This window comes from Staurois parvus, unplaced genomic scaffold (assembly GCF_062004578.1).
Source record: "Staurois parvus isolate SC_StPar_1 unplaced genomic scaffold, SC_StPar_1.0 ptg000243l, whole genome shotgun sequence".
NCBI classification, from domain to species: domain Eukaryota; kingdom Metazoa; phylum Chordata; class Amphibia; order Anura; family Ranidae; genus Staurois; species Staurois parvus.
The window spans coordinates 991,339-1,004,943 of NW_028318039.1; the positions used below are offsets into that span (position 1 = coordinate 991,339).

The 13,605-nt window shown below is 40.2% G+C and overlaps 1 protein-coding gene across 1 annotated transcript in view; it reads right to left on the minus strand.

The window, feature by feature from the left end:
- KLF12 (KLF transcription factor 12) overlaps positions 1-13,605 on the minus strand; it is a 122,172-nt gene that overhangs the window by 31,330 nt on the left and 77,237 nt on the right. The window contains exon 4 of the mRNA XM_089680367.1: positions 13,121-13,278. Within this exon, the coding sequence (XP_089536493.1) occupies positions 13,121-13,278 (158 nt within the window). The remainder of the gene's footprint in view (positions 1-13,120; positions 13,279-13,605) is intronic.

The window sequence follows — 13,605 nt, forward strand, 5'->3', positions numbered from 1 at the left end:
ACATGACCACGTCATTCATTCACAGTTTCCTGTGAATGAATCTCTACAAGTATCGGCAGCCATTGTGGCTGACAGCTTGTAGTTCTCAATGACCTTCGACGGCGCTTGTGAGCATTCTCATAGTTCATTGATTCTTCCTTATCTCAGGTAACTGCCTGCCCAAATCCAAGGCTATTCTGAGAGTCTGCAGGAGCCAGCAGATCGCAGGTGCAATGCTCTGCAGGCTCCTTAGAAAAAAAATTATAAATGCTAATTTTTTTTTACCTGCAAAAAATGTGCATTTATTATTTTTTTTTAAAAGGTGAACCTATCCTTTAATTTACAAAAAGGAGTAGAGCATGTTCACTTTCAAAGTGAATTTTTACTTCGTTTTTCCTCAATGTAAATGTTGTACACCTTTTTTAATCGATGAACATTCATAATAATCCGTAGCTGAGTGCCAGTTTTTCTGACATTTCAAATTAATTAATAAAACAGTTAAGGTGACATTTATCAAACATTCACTGCACGTGAATGTGTTTTAAATTACAGTGATAGTGCCCTAGGACTCTGTCCTGGGACCAATTCTGTTTAATTGTTCATAAATGATATAGAGGTTGGTATAAGTAGTTCAATCTTGGTGTTTGCTAATGATATGAAGTTAAGCAAGGCAACAACTTCACAACTGGATATTGAAACTTTACAAGAAGACCTCAATAAAATAGGGGGTGGGCAACTACATGGCAAATGAGCTTCAATGTAAGGAAATGTAAAGCAATGCATTTGGGAGCTAAGATAATATGAATGCTGGCTACACACTAGGGGGAGAACCTGTTGGGGAAATCGAGGATGGAAAAGGATTTGGGGGTCTTAGTTGATGATAGGCTCAGTAATAGCATGAAATGCCAAGCTGCAGCAAGCAAGGCCCTGAGAATATTAAAAACGGGTATACTCAAGAGATAAAGCTATAATTCTTCCACTCTACAAAACTGTCGTTCAGTCGCATCTTGCGTATGCTGTTCAGTTCTGGTCGCCAGTCCTCAGGAAAGGTGTCGTATGTACTCTCCAGTGCCTCAGGATATGCACAGCCAAAAGGGAAGCCAAGGGAACCAGGACAGCGACAACCAAAGGAAGTGCTTCAGGGGTGCAGCCCTCCTCAGATGGGGAGATCAGCCACTAGATAGAGAATAAACAGGTGGCGCACACACCTAGTGCATTATCCAAGGTTTATTGAAAGGAGTGAAAAGTAAAAACATACTCACAGACGAAGCAATTATCTAAAAATCATTTGCATAATGACGATGGCCACAATGGCAAGCAAGGTGTTCCAACTGTCAGTGCGTGACCAGCATCACCAGCAAGGCTCCCATGATCCATCCACTACACATCTGCATCAGAGGCTGGTCAGTAGCTCTGAGGAAAGGGATTCGTCCCCGAAAAGCGTCAGCCATTTGACCGCACTGACAGTTGGAACGCCTTGCTTGCCGTTGTGGCCATCGTCATTGTGGCAAACTTGCTCATCAGAATTGGAGCGGAGTTCCCCCTCAACCCTCGTTTTCGTGTTCTGTCTGTGTATTTGAGGTCTTCCTGGAATCCTCACATCCCCCCTGCATTCCTGTGAGGCAGACTTTATCTCCTGGCAAATGGTGTGAAACAACCAGGAAGACATGAGAAGTGGAGCCAGCCAGTGGGCAGAGGTGTCATTTTTATCACCCAAAACTATGTAAGCCCACTCATTATCAAACGGACCAGAATAAGTGCCCAGTCCTCAGGTCAACTGTATGGTTCATATCACGGGATATGAAGCTAGTAATTTAGTGTAGAGTTCCCCAATGACCACTCCCAAGTCAGAGCCCCCCCTCCCCTTTTGGCTTTTAAGACTTTTAAGTGAGTTTGTGACACACACACACAGGGATCTCCCAGCAACATCGTAACAAGGGGAGATCAAAGAAGCTTTCTGCTCACAACTTGAATTTGCTAAAACCAGGCAAGGCAAGTAACTTATCCTGTATTTTCCCGCTATTCTATGTTTGCTGTGTCTTTGTATACATATATATATTTTTGTGATATCTCTTTGTACATATTTATTTTGCATCCAACGCTTTTAGTAATAAATCTTTCTTTCTGAAAGTGTTAAACTGTTTCTAAGCGCTTACTTGCAATTCACGAATCCCTGCCTTTGAAGAGACGCTACTGTTTGTATATCTCTGTATAGCAAGGTCCGCGGGCCGTGCTATATAGATCAATATTTCAATCATTATAGTGTATATTTAGTAACGGGAGTTTCCCACTCTCCGATAAAAGTGGTGGTGGCAGTATAGGGTTAGTTGCGTAACTAACCTGACCCAGTAACAAGCGCATCCAGGCTGCAGGCACCGATTGTAGTCCATTAGCTGGGCAATCGCTGTGTAGGGTGCAGCTGGGTGGGGCCTTGTTACGCGCGTCACACCGCGGTTTTGGATCGGCCGGCCCTTCGGTCACGAGTTTGGTGAGAAGGTCTGGGGTCTGACGCCGTGGGCGTGACGTATTACTGTTAGTCGCGGCTGTGCGATTGTCGCCTGTTGGTGGCGGTGACCGCGGGTCGTGACAGTCATTATGCAAATGTTTTAGATACATGCTTCGTCTGTGAGTATGTTTTTATTTTTCACTCCTTTCAATAAACCTTGGATAATGCACTAGGATAATGCACTAGGTGTGTGCGCCACCTGTTTATTCTCTACCTCAGGAAAGGTGTGTTGGAATTGGAGAGAGTCCAGAGAAGGGCAAATAAATAAACTAATAAGGGGCTGGAGGAAAAGGCTCCACACATTAAGCTTCTTTTCCTGGAGAAGAGATGCTTAAGTGGACATATGATCACAATACATAAATATCTAAATGGTGATTCTAGCATAGGGAGAAAACTCTTCTATCTCAGGTCACACAAGAGAACACATGGTCACTCAATGATGTTGGATGAGAATCGGTTTAACCTTAAACTACATAGGGGGTTCTTTACTGTCAGAATGGTAAGGATGTGGAACTCCCTTCCACAGTCAGTGATGTCAGCAGGAAGTATCGACACTTTAAAAAAACCTTTAGATAGGCATCTTAGTGTAACCAATATAAAGGGATAAGGAACATGTTAAAAACATAAATGCATACACACGCCCACACAGGTTGAATTGGATGAACTGATGTCTTTATTCAATCTTACCAACTATGAAAGTATTAATCATTTGTAGAAAATGTTTAGTGAATGTCACATCCACTGTTTCGTAAATATGCCCCACAGACACCTGTTATCTAATGCCCATGTGTACAATATTCCTCTTATCCTCTACCAATCTATGGAACAGGCAGAAAAGCAAAATCATTAGCAGTGGGAGTTGCCATATTATAGGCACAAAGTCTTAAAAATGTGCCTCTCTATAGACAAACTACATTTATGCAAGAAATTCTAAATCACTTCCAATGGGTTAATAGCAACTTAGTCTACTAAATAGAAGGTTGAAATGAGTCAGAGTGTTGTAATTTGCCTCACAGTTATAAACACAGTGCTAATGGAGCTTTTATACACAAGAGCTGAAGTAAAACACATGCAGTGGCAATGTTTGTCTCCTTATAACTTTTTGTGGTTGTTCTTCATAATTGAGTCTTTCACTGAATGGAGAAAAAGTATTTGAATAGCATGGCACACCCTGTTTATAACATGACATCAAATTATTCTGCAGCAATAGCTAAAATCCTGCACTAGGTAATTTATTTTAGACATACAGGTCCATTTTAACTATAGCACAGTGTAATGTGCAATAAAAAAGGACAACTATACTCAAGCTAAATAACAAATACATTTTTTTAAAAGTCCACCCACAAATGAAATCCGATATATTCCAGACAGCTAATATGTACTGTCTTTCAGTGGATCACAGACGGTTTTATGTTATGTGTTTAATGAATCAACAACTAAAGACAATTAGTACTAGCAGCAGATGCTGGGTGGTTTAACCAATGCAAAAAATGCAATAAACAGCATAACTATAAAAAGGAATCCTAAACCAGACACTCAAATGTTGGCTGAATAGCCTGCAGTTGGAGAATTGTTACTGCTTTGACCATCAACAATATACACTGCTCAAAAAAGTGAATATGCATATCGGTGTACACATGGCCTTAAAAGTAAGAAAAAATAGATTATATTTTCAATCAAAAACCAAATGGGCATGTAACACATTCATAATAATAATAATAATAATAATTCCTCACTATACCTTAAAGATGGAACTCCAGGAAAAAAAAATCTGACTTTCACTATGTACAATCAAGCAACATACACTGCTCAAAAAAATTAAAGGAACATTTGATAATTTTATAATCAGAGTATAGAATCAAGTCAATGAAATCCTGGGACATTGATCTGATCAGTTAAGTAGCAAAGGGGGTTGTTAATCAGTTTCAGCTGCTTTGGTGTTAATGAAATTAATAACAGGTGCACTAAATGGGCAACAATGAGAAGAACCCCAAAACAGGAATGGTTTTACAGGTGCCAGCCACTGACATTTTTTTCCCTACTCATCTTTTCTGACTGTTGTCTCTAGATTTCTATTTGGCTAGGGTCAGTGTCACTACTGGTAGCAAGAGGCGATACCTGGACCCTACAGAGGTTGCACAGGCAGTCCAACTCCTCCAGGATGGCACATCAATACGTGCCAATGCCAGAAGGTTTGCTGTATCTTCCAACACAGTCTCAAGAGCATGGAGGATATTCCAGGAAGGAGACAGTTACTCTAGGAGAGCTGGACAGGGCTGTAGAAGGTCCTTAACCCATCAGTAGAACCGGTATCTGCTCCTTTGTGCAAGGTAGAACAGGATGAGCACTGTCAGAGCCCTACAAAATTACCTCCAGCAGGCCACTGTGTGAATGTCTCTGACCAAACTATCAGAAACAGACTTCATGAGGGTGGCCTGAGTGGGCGACATCCTCCAGTGGGCCCTGTGCTCACTAAACACCAAAATTGGCAGGTCCGCCACTGGTGCCCTATGCTTTTCACAGATGAGAGCAGGTTCACCCTGAGCACATGTGACAAATGTGAAAGGGTCTAGAAAAGCCACGGAGAACATTATGCTGCCTGTAACATTGTTCAGCATGACCATTTTGGTGGTGGGTCAGTGATGGCCTGGGGATGCATATCCATGTAGTGATGTACAGACCTCTACAGGCTAGACAATGGCACCCTGACTGCCATTAGGTATCAGGATGAAATCCTTGGACCCATTGTCAGACCCTACACTGGTGCAGTAGGTCCTGGGTTCCTCCTGGTGCACAACAATACCCGGCCTCATGTGGCAAGGGTATGAAGGCAGTTCCTGGACGATGAAGGAATTGATAGCATTGAATGACCCCCATGCTCGCCTGACCTAAATACAATAGAACACCTCTGGGATATCATATTTTGGTCCATCCGACACTGCCAGGTTGCACCTCAGACTGTCCATGAGCTTAGTGATGCCCTGGTCCAGATCTGGGAGGAAATACCCCAGGACACCATCCGTCGTCTCATTAGGAGCATGCACCGATATTGTCAGGCATGCATACAAGCACATGGGGGCCATACAAACTACTGAGTACCATTTTGAGTTGCTACAATGAAATTTCAGCAAAATGGACTAGCCTGCTGCATCATTTTTTCACTTTTATTTTTAGAGTGTTTGAATTCTGTCCTCTGTAAGTTGATAATTCTTTTCCATCACACGATGGAGCATCCTTACGTTCCTAACACATTACCCAGTCCATATCAATATAGATATCTAGCATGATATATTTCCCCATTGACATCTGATCTGTTTTCAAAGTGCTCCTTTAATTTTTTTTTGAGCAGTGTATGACTCATTGAACTTGATAATGTTGGATTTTTGAGGCACCAAACAAACAACGTGAAATCTTAAAAGATCATTATTTATACATCAATTAAAATGGCTAATTAAACACAAAATACCCTAATATAAACCATGGGATATGTGTGTGCATTACATTAGATATTTCAACAGTAAACAACCTCCATTAATTGAACCTCCCCATTCATCATTATCATATCATATGTACATAAAAAGTAGATATGCGAGCTCTATCCAAAAGAAAAATAGCCGCTGAAACACCTAAAAAGGCAACCAAACAGAACCTTCCAATGCAAATCTCAATATAAAGGTGCAGCGCTAAACACTAAATATGCAGCATAAATCTCATCATTATTATAAGGAAATGAGAAGATGCAGTTTTTTAAAAAATGTGCAGCATGAGAAAATCGATAGCATATACTCAGTATATAGGTATAGATAATCAGCAATACCAGATCAATCAAGAAAATAAACAAATAAATGTGCATAAATGATGTCACCAATAGGTGAGTAAAGTGCAAAAAAGTCCCAGATGTATTGCCCACGTGAGGATCCTGTATGATCCCGATAAGCATGCGTGGAGGGTTAATCCCAGTGGCAGGTGTTCAATGTAAATGAAATGCGCAATCACCAGAAGTGCACGTAAACACGCATTTGAGATATAACCTATCTCAATAGGTATAGTTTAGGTCATCAGCCTCCCAGATCAGGTCAGGATACTTCCCAGTCACATCTGCATGCAGTACTCAGGGGTCCTTGATGCGTATCACCATAGGGGCTCACCCTTAGTGCGGCCTCTGCGAATGTCCTTCATGAATAGGGACCTGGTGTGAGGTCCTCAGTGGTTGCCCCCGGTGTTCGGTGGGTGAGTCCCCCGGCCCTGGCCTGTGTGCGGTGTGTGGCCCCAGGGCCCGGCTCTCAGGCTCCCCGGACTAGCTGTGTGCAGCCAGCCCATGACACCGGAAGCCGAGGCGCACAGAGCTCTGCACACAGCTAGTCCGGCGAGCCTGAGAGCCGGGGCCACACACCGCACACAGGCCCGGGCCGGGGCACTCACCCACCGAACACCGGGGGCAACCACTGAGGACCTCACACCAGGTCCCTATTCATGAAGGACATTCGCAGAGGCCGCACTAAGGGTGAGCCCCTATGGTGATATGCATCAAGGACCCCTGAGTACTGCATGCAGATGTGACTGGGAAGTATCCTGACCTGATCTGGGAGGCGGATGACCTAAACTATACCTATTGAGATAGGTTATATCTCAAATGCGTGTTTACGTGCACTTCTGGTGAGTGCGCATTTCATTTACATTGAACACCTGCCACTGGGATTAACCCTCCACGCATGCTTATCGGGATCATACAGGATCCTCACGTGGGCAATACATCTGGGACTTTTTTGCACTTTACTCACCTATTGGTGACATCATTTATGCACATTTATTTGTTTATTTTCTTGATTGATCTGGTATTGCTGATTATCTATACCTATATACTGAGTATATGCTATCGATTTTCTCATGCTGCACATTTTTTAAAAAACTGCATCTTCTCATTTCCTTATAATAATGATGAGCTTTATGCTGCATATTTAGTGTTTAGCGCTGCACCTTTATATTGAGATATCATATATACAGTACATTATAGCTATCACTATGTATACATAGGTATCACAACATGTCCTGATGCTGGTTCCACAGTGAGACAGGAATGGCTTCACTCAACATATTTTGCAGTCTGTTAATAATGCTTCCCTGACAGTGTCATTGGAGGTAAGAACAATAATGGATTGCAAAACACAAAATAAAAACTACTATTTATGCAAAGCATGTACTAATATGTAGAATTTCCATGTTTCATAAAACAAAATCTATATTTCTTACAACATTATTATTATTATACAGTATTTATATAGCGCCAAAGGGTATGCTCAGCGCTGTACAGTAGCAAGGGGGACATAACATGAGACAAGACAGTAACAATACAATACACGAGGGGTTCGAGGGCCCTGCTCTTTCGAGCTTACAATCTAGGAGGGAGGGGAAGGTGGCACAGGAGGAGATGGCTGTGGGGGATGGAGTGGTGGGTGGAGTGGAGGAGGTTAGTTGTTAGGTGAGGTCGGGTGTTAGGTGAGGTTGGGGTAGGCTTCCCTGAAGATTATTAATGCATATGCAGTAACTGTCTGCCCCATGCGCCCAACACCAGTGGTGTGGCTTGATATGATACCCCATAATTGGCAGGTTCACTTCAGGGAACCAATGGCACACCCCTGGGGCTTTTGAAGATGGAGATTAAAGTAATAAAGAAATAAATCCTGGTTTCCAATTCACAAGAGTAAGAAAGAATGAAAAAAAAAAAAAAGACGTAATAAAGACTAACAGGCTTATGGGAATGGTAGCTCTCAATATTACCTTACTGCTGCTATACTTAGCCTATTGGTACAATAACTATGAAACCTAACCGGATCACATCAAAGAGCCACAAAAAGTCTCCTACCATTCTTGGGGTTTTTTTATGCAATCTGGGCTGGTTTGCAGAAAAACAGTATTATTTGCTTTATAATTCATCATTAATTCTACCTCCAATGACACTCCTGATGATGCAATATTATCAGATTACAAAATGCGTCAAGTGAAGCCATCCCAGTCTCCCTGTGCAACCAACATCAGGACATGCTGTGATATACAATATATATAGTGATAGCTTTAATGTACATATGATATGATACTGTATCTGGACAGTGACAAATGGGGAGGTATAATGAATGGAGGTTGTTTACTGTTGTAATAACCAATATAATGCACAATGGTTTTTATATGGTTATTTTAATTATAATTAGCTATTATAATTACCAGCTATTTTACCTGGTTCGATTACAGACAGATAAAGACTAAATTATCTAAGTTACTATACTATCAGACTATGTGTAAACACCTAAAAATCATCCCCAGGGCAACAAGTAAAACTATCTAGAGAACAATGTGACTGAGTAAATTCTGTTTTGGAAAAAAAACAAATATTTAGTATTGTTATTATTTCTTTAAAAAGTCCGGAGAATTATGTTAGTTAGAAAAAAAAGTCGGTAGAGAAAAATAACCTGATCTTCCAGAATTCCATTGTGGTCCTAAATTTGTGTTTGTGCTGACAACAAAATGCATTTTCTTCACTAACACCTCAGCAAGTGTTGTCAGCCCTGCCTCCAGGATTACAGTCTATCCCCCACTCCTCTTGGCCCCTTTAATATAGGACTACATTAAAGTGGTTGTAAACCCTTACACGTACCCAGTGAAGTGACTGGGCTAAGCTGATACACAGAGATAAAATAAGTACTTCTACAAAAGTTGTACCAGTTTATCTAAATCTGTCATTCCACTACATCCATGCAAAGTGTTGAAGTTACACAGGATCTCTCGGCTCTGAAAAACCAGGGGGCAGAGCTAAAGTTACATCAGTGAGAAGAGCTGATTGGAGGGAAGGGACAACACCCCCTTTCACACAGCACACAGGAACAGAGCTAAGGCTGTCAATCAAAGGCTATGCCCTCCCCTGTCACCTTTTTTTCTCTTGGTGTCAGGAACACTGGTCAGATGTGACTCATGCTTATAGCAGAGGAACAAGGCAGTGGACAGAAAAGACCATTAGCGCTCTGGATAGAGACACTATAGAGGGATATGCTTTGTTCAAATTTAATGTCTAAGGTTTAACTACTTTAATTCTTTCTAAGCAAAACAATGATGCTGGTGTGTATAGAAGGTAGAGAAAAAACAATCCTGATCACTTGCCTAGAGTAGTACAATGTTACTATGGTAACATTGTATTGCTCTGGTCACAGTGCATTGAAAAAAAATTGTAAAAAAAAAGAAAAATGTAATGAAGAAAAAAATAGCAAAAAATTGAAATAAAAAATGTTAATTACTATGCTAATTTTTTTTTTTACATACTGCCACCAGTCAGTGTCCCTGATCACTCCCATACCAGTTATATGATAATTCTGTACTGGAATGGTGACAATATGTAAAAAAAATGTGAATTTTTTTTAAATTTGTTCATTTTCCCAATAAATGTGACAAAAAATTACAATGTCAAAAAACTCGCCATGCCTCCTACTAAATCCTTTGGACTGTTTATTTTCCACAAATGGTTCATTTGGGGCTAAATGTACTATCCTGGCATCTTCAGGCCTCAAGAAATTAGATTGGTCGTCTGTACATCAGTACTGATCAATTGTCAGATATATACCATAGTTTGTGGACTCTATAACTTTCCTATAGACTAAATAATATACACTAATTTGGAGTATTTTCACCAAAGAAATGTAGCAGAATACATTTTGACCTAAATTTATGAAGAAATAAAATTTAGCAAAAAATAAGAAATCAGTGGTGATTAAATACTGCCAAAATAAAGCTCTATTTGCGAGAAAAAAATTATAATATCATATGGGTATGGTCTTGCATGACCACACAATTGTCATTCAAAGTGCGACAGTGCTGAATGCTGAGAATTGGCCTGGGCAGAAAGGGGGTACAAGTGTCTGGTATTGAATTGGTTAAAAAGACTATTTCTTATGCTCCAATGTATGTGGGCAGAGAAAATCAGGGAAGTGCATCTGGAAATAACCTGACATGCATTTTCACAGTCAGATGTAGGCCACATAAGAATAACATAGCAGCCACCCTAACAATACAGATCCCAGGATTTAAAAGAAAGCCAACCAATAGGAAAAGTGTGTCCCCTAAGCTAAGGGTGACAAACTGATGGCCCTCCAGCTGTTGTGGAACTACAAGTCCCTTCATGCTTCTGCCTGTGGGAGTCATTCTTATAACTGTCAGCCTTGAAATGCCTCATGGGACTTGTAGTAACAGCTGGAGGGCCACCAGTTTGACACCTGTGCAAGCCATTTAAAATAGAAAAATGGCATTCTGCACTGTTGTGTACCTTTAATAAATTCTATTCCCAGCCAATTGTATAGTTTGGAGATGTGATCTAGTCCTGAAATGTTGAGTTTGTATTTATCTAGCCCTTTCCTCCATGATGTCATCCAATGTAGTATTGGTTCGTGTTCATTGTGGATTACTGGCAGTGTCATTTGATGAAGTCTGGTTAAGGCTAAAAAAAGGAAAGTGATATCTTAAAGTGAAAGTCAAACGCCACAAAGGCACAAGGGAAACATTGAAAAATGATTTGTGGGTATTCATTGCACTATAACAGAGAGAGTATTTAGCATGAACGTATTTATTGTAAATATAGTAATGAAGCTGGGAATGATGCAAAATAGAAGGAGGACTGAAAAACGTATTGTTCATTGATCTTTTTTAAATGATTTCATTTACAAGCTCATATTTAATTACAATTTTTCACTACAAATTTCAGTAACTGACAATGAAAAAAACATATGGGGCTTACTCTTTTTTTTTTTTGCCTTTTTTTTTCCCAAGAGATCATGTTCATGAATTGGCAAGGGCTTTGTAACCTCAAGATGACAATATATCTCCGGGCATTCACAGCATTGTGTATTGCTTAATCGCGTTTGATGTTTTCAGTAAAAATAGCAATGATGTAAGAAACTCAGATCAAACAAAATAATTAGAATTAAAACCCCCATTGTTTTAACATCAAAATACACCTTTTGTAACCCACATCATAGCTGTATACAGCATCATAAGTTGTTCTATGGCACCACCTAGTGGCAGTACAAGTATTTGCAGTAAAGTAAAAGGTCCAGTTCTCAGTATATACAGGTACTTATATAGCGCCGTCAGTTTAGGCAGCACTTTACATATATTGTACATTCACATCAGTCCCTAACCCTCAAGGAGTGTACAATCGAAGATCCCTAACTCACATTCATACATACACATACTAGGCGTACTTATACAGTTATAAAATCCCAAAATAATATGAGTTACAACTATTTCACACATACAACAAAAATATATAATAAAAATAAGAGTAAAGTATGCAGAATATGGTTTGGAATCTCCACTAAAAATGTCACTGTACACACAAGACTATTCTAATCGCATTCATTAATGCAATTAGCCAAATAAACCATAGAAGGGCATCTAAAAATGAGCACCAATAACAAAATGTCTCTTTCACATAGTTAAGTGACCATGCTTGTAAAATCTTATCTTTTCTGTGACTCGTTATCAATATCATCACCATTTTCTGGAGCCTACAGTCATTTCTGTCCTGGTGCTTGCTGAAGCAAATCTGTTTAAATTTGAAACCTAAAACTGCCTCCTAGTGATAGGAAATAGCCTGAATTGGGAACTTGAGGTTGATTGATATTACAGCTAGCAATGAGAGTGGAATTTATACAGCACATGATGCAGGAAGTACACTTCAAGTGAATATGTGGGGAGCTGTATGTAATGCTTACTTTAGAAGATTGGAAAGAACTCAGATTAGGGTAAAATAAGTTGACATTCTGTTCCAGAATAGCATTAGTAGTTCACTAATTGGTTTCACTTGTTGCCTGGAATCGTCTTTAAAGCACTAACTTCAACTTTCAGTTTTGCCATTACTATGCAGCAGCCAAATCTTGGCAAAGAAAGTCCAACAAAATCACCAATCTGGAATGCCACCATTCTACCATCACTACTGCACTCTCCCACTTGCTCCATATACAATAGAAAATACTAGACTGTTCTTTAAAGCCCAACTCCTGACAACATCTATTTATTGCCCATCCCTCCCATTCCCCTCGAACCCATTCTGTCAGGTGTTATGCTTTTGCTTATCTGGTAAAGCCAGTTATACTCTCCTGAGTTCCCCCATCCAGGTTCTTCACTGACACCATTTCCACCTGCAGGGTCCACTAATCTACTTTAATTCTCACCAGCCAGTCCCCTTGACACATCTCAGTTCAACGTCAGACCTCTTTTGGATCCTAAGAAGACCCGTCTACTGGCTGCCTATTGAGAATTGTCCACATCTCACAGAGAGGGATGTGGACACAGAGAAGGAGCTCTCCAGGAAATCAACAGAGAGTAGAAGGACCTGGCTCTGAATGATCACAGCCATGGCTTAAAATGTGTGAAAATAAGGGATTTAGAGGGTTTTTTTTAAGAGAGCAAGGAGTGGAAGGGAGGGGTGGTAGGCAAAATAATTTCATTGTAAAGTAGCTGGACTTTAATTCCTAAAAAAATTAAGTCTTTACTGTGGTAGAATTAATAATTTCTGTTAATTGCAACAAATAGAAGAGATGCATTAGGTGCTATATTGTTTCAGTTGCATTAAAAAAGTTGAAGGCTGTAGTCTACCTGTATGGGTTCTTCTATGTGCCTTCAGGTGGGAACTCTTTGTATAGACCTTGTTACATCCTTCAAAGTCACACCTGTGTATCCGTCTTCTTCTAGAGTCTGGAGATTCTGACCTGCGTTGGCGTCTTGTGCTTTCAATGCTGAATGGTGAGACGGAGCTAGAACGCAAGAATAGCAAACTCCAGGTTAACAGTATACCCCAATAAACAGTGTATTCTTACCATAACATGCCAAATAATCATTTCCTATCAACCATGTGGTAATATAGCAAAACTACAGCTTAAACATATTTTTAAAAACAGTGAAGAAGGAACAGACCCTCTGTTTTAATGCTGTTGGTCTCCCCATTTGGAAGACTTCCCGTACTTCTTCATGGGTCACGACTTCCTCATGGATCACTCAACATTTTTTAGAGTGGAGAAGGTTTAAAGAATAAGTTCACCTTTGGGAACGTGTTACATGTTCAACCTATTTTAGGGTGGAAC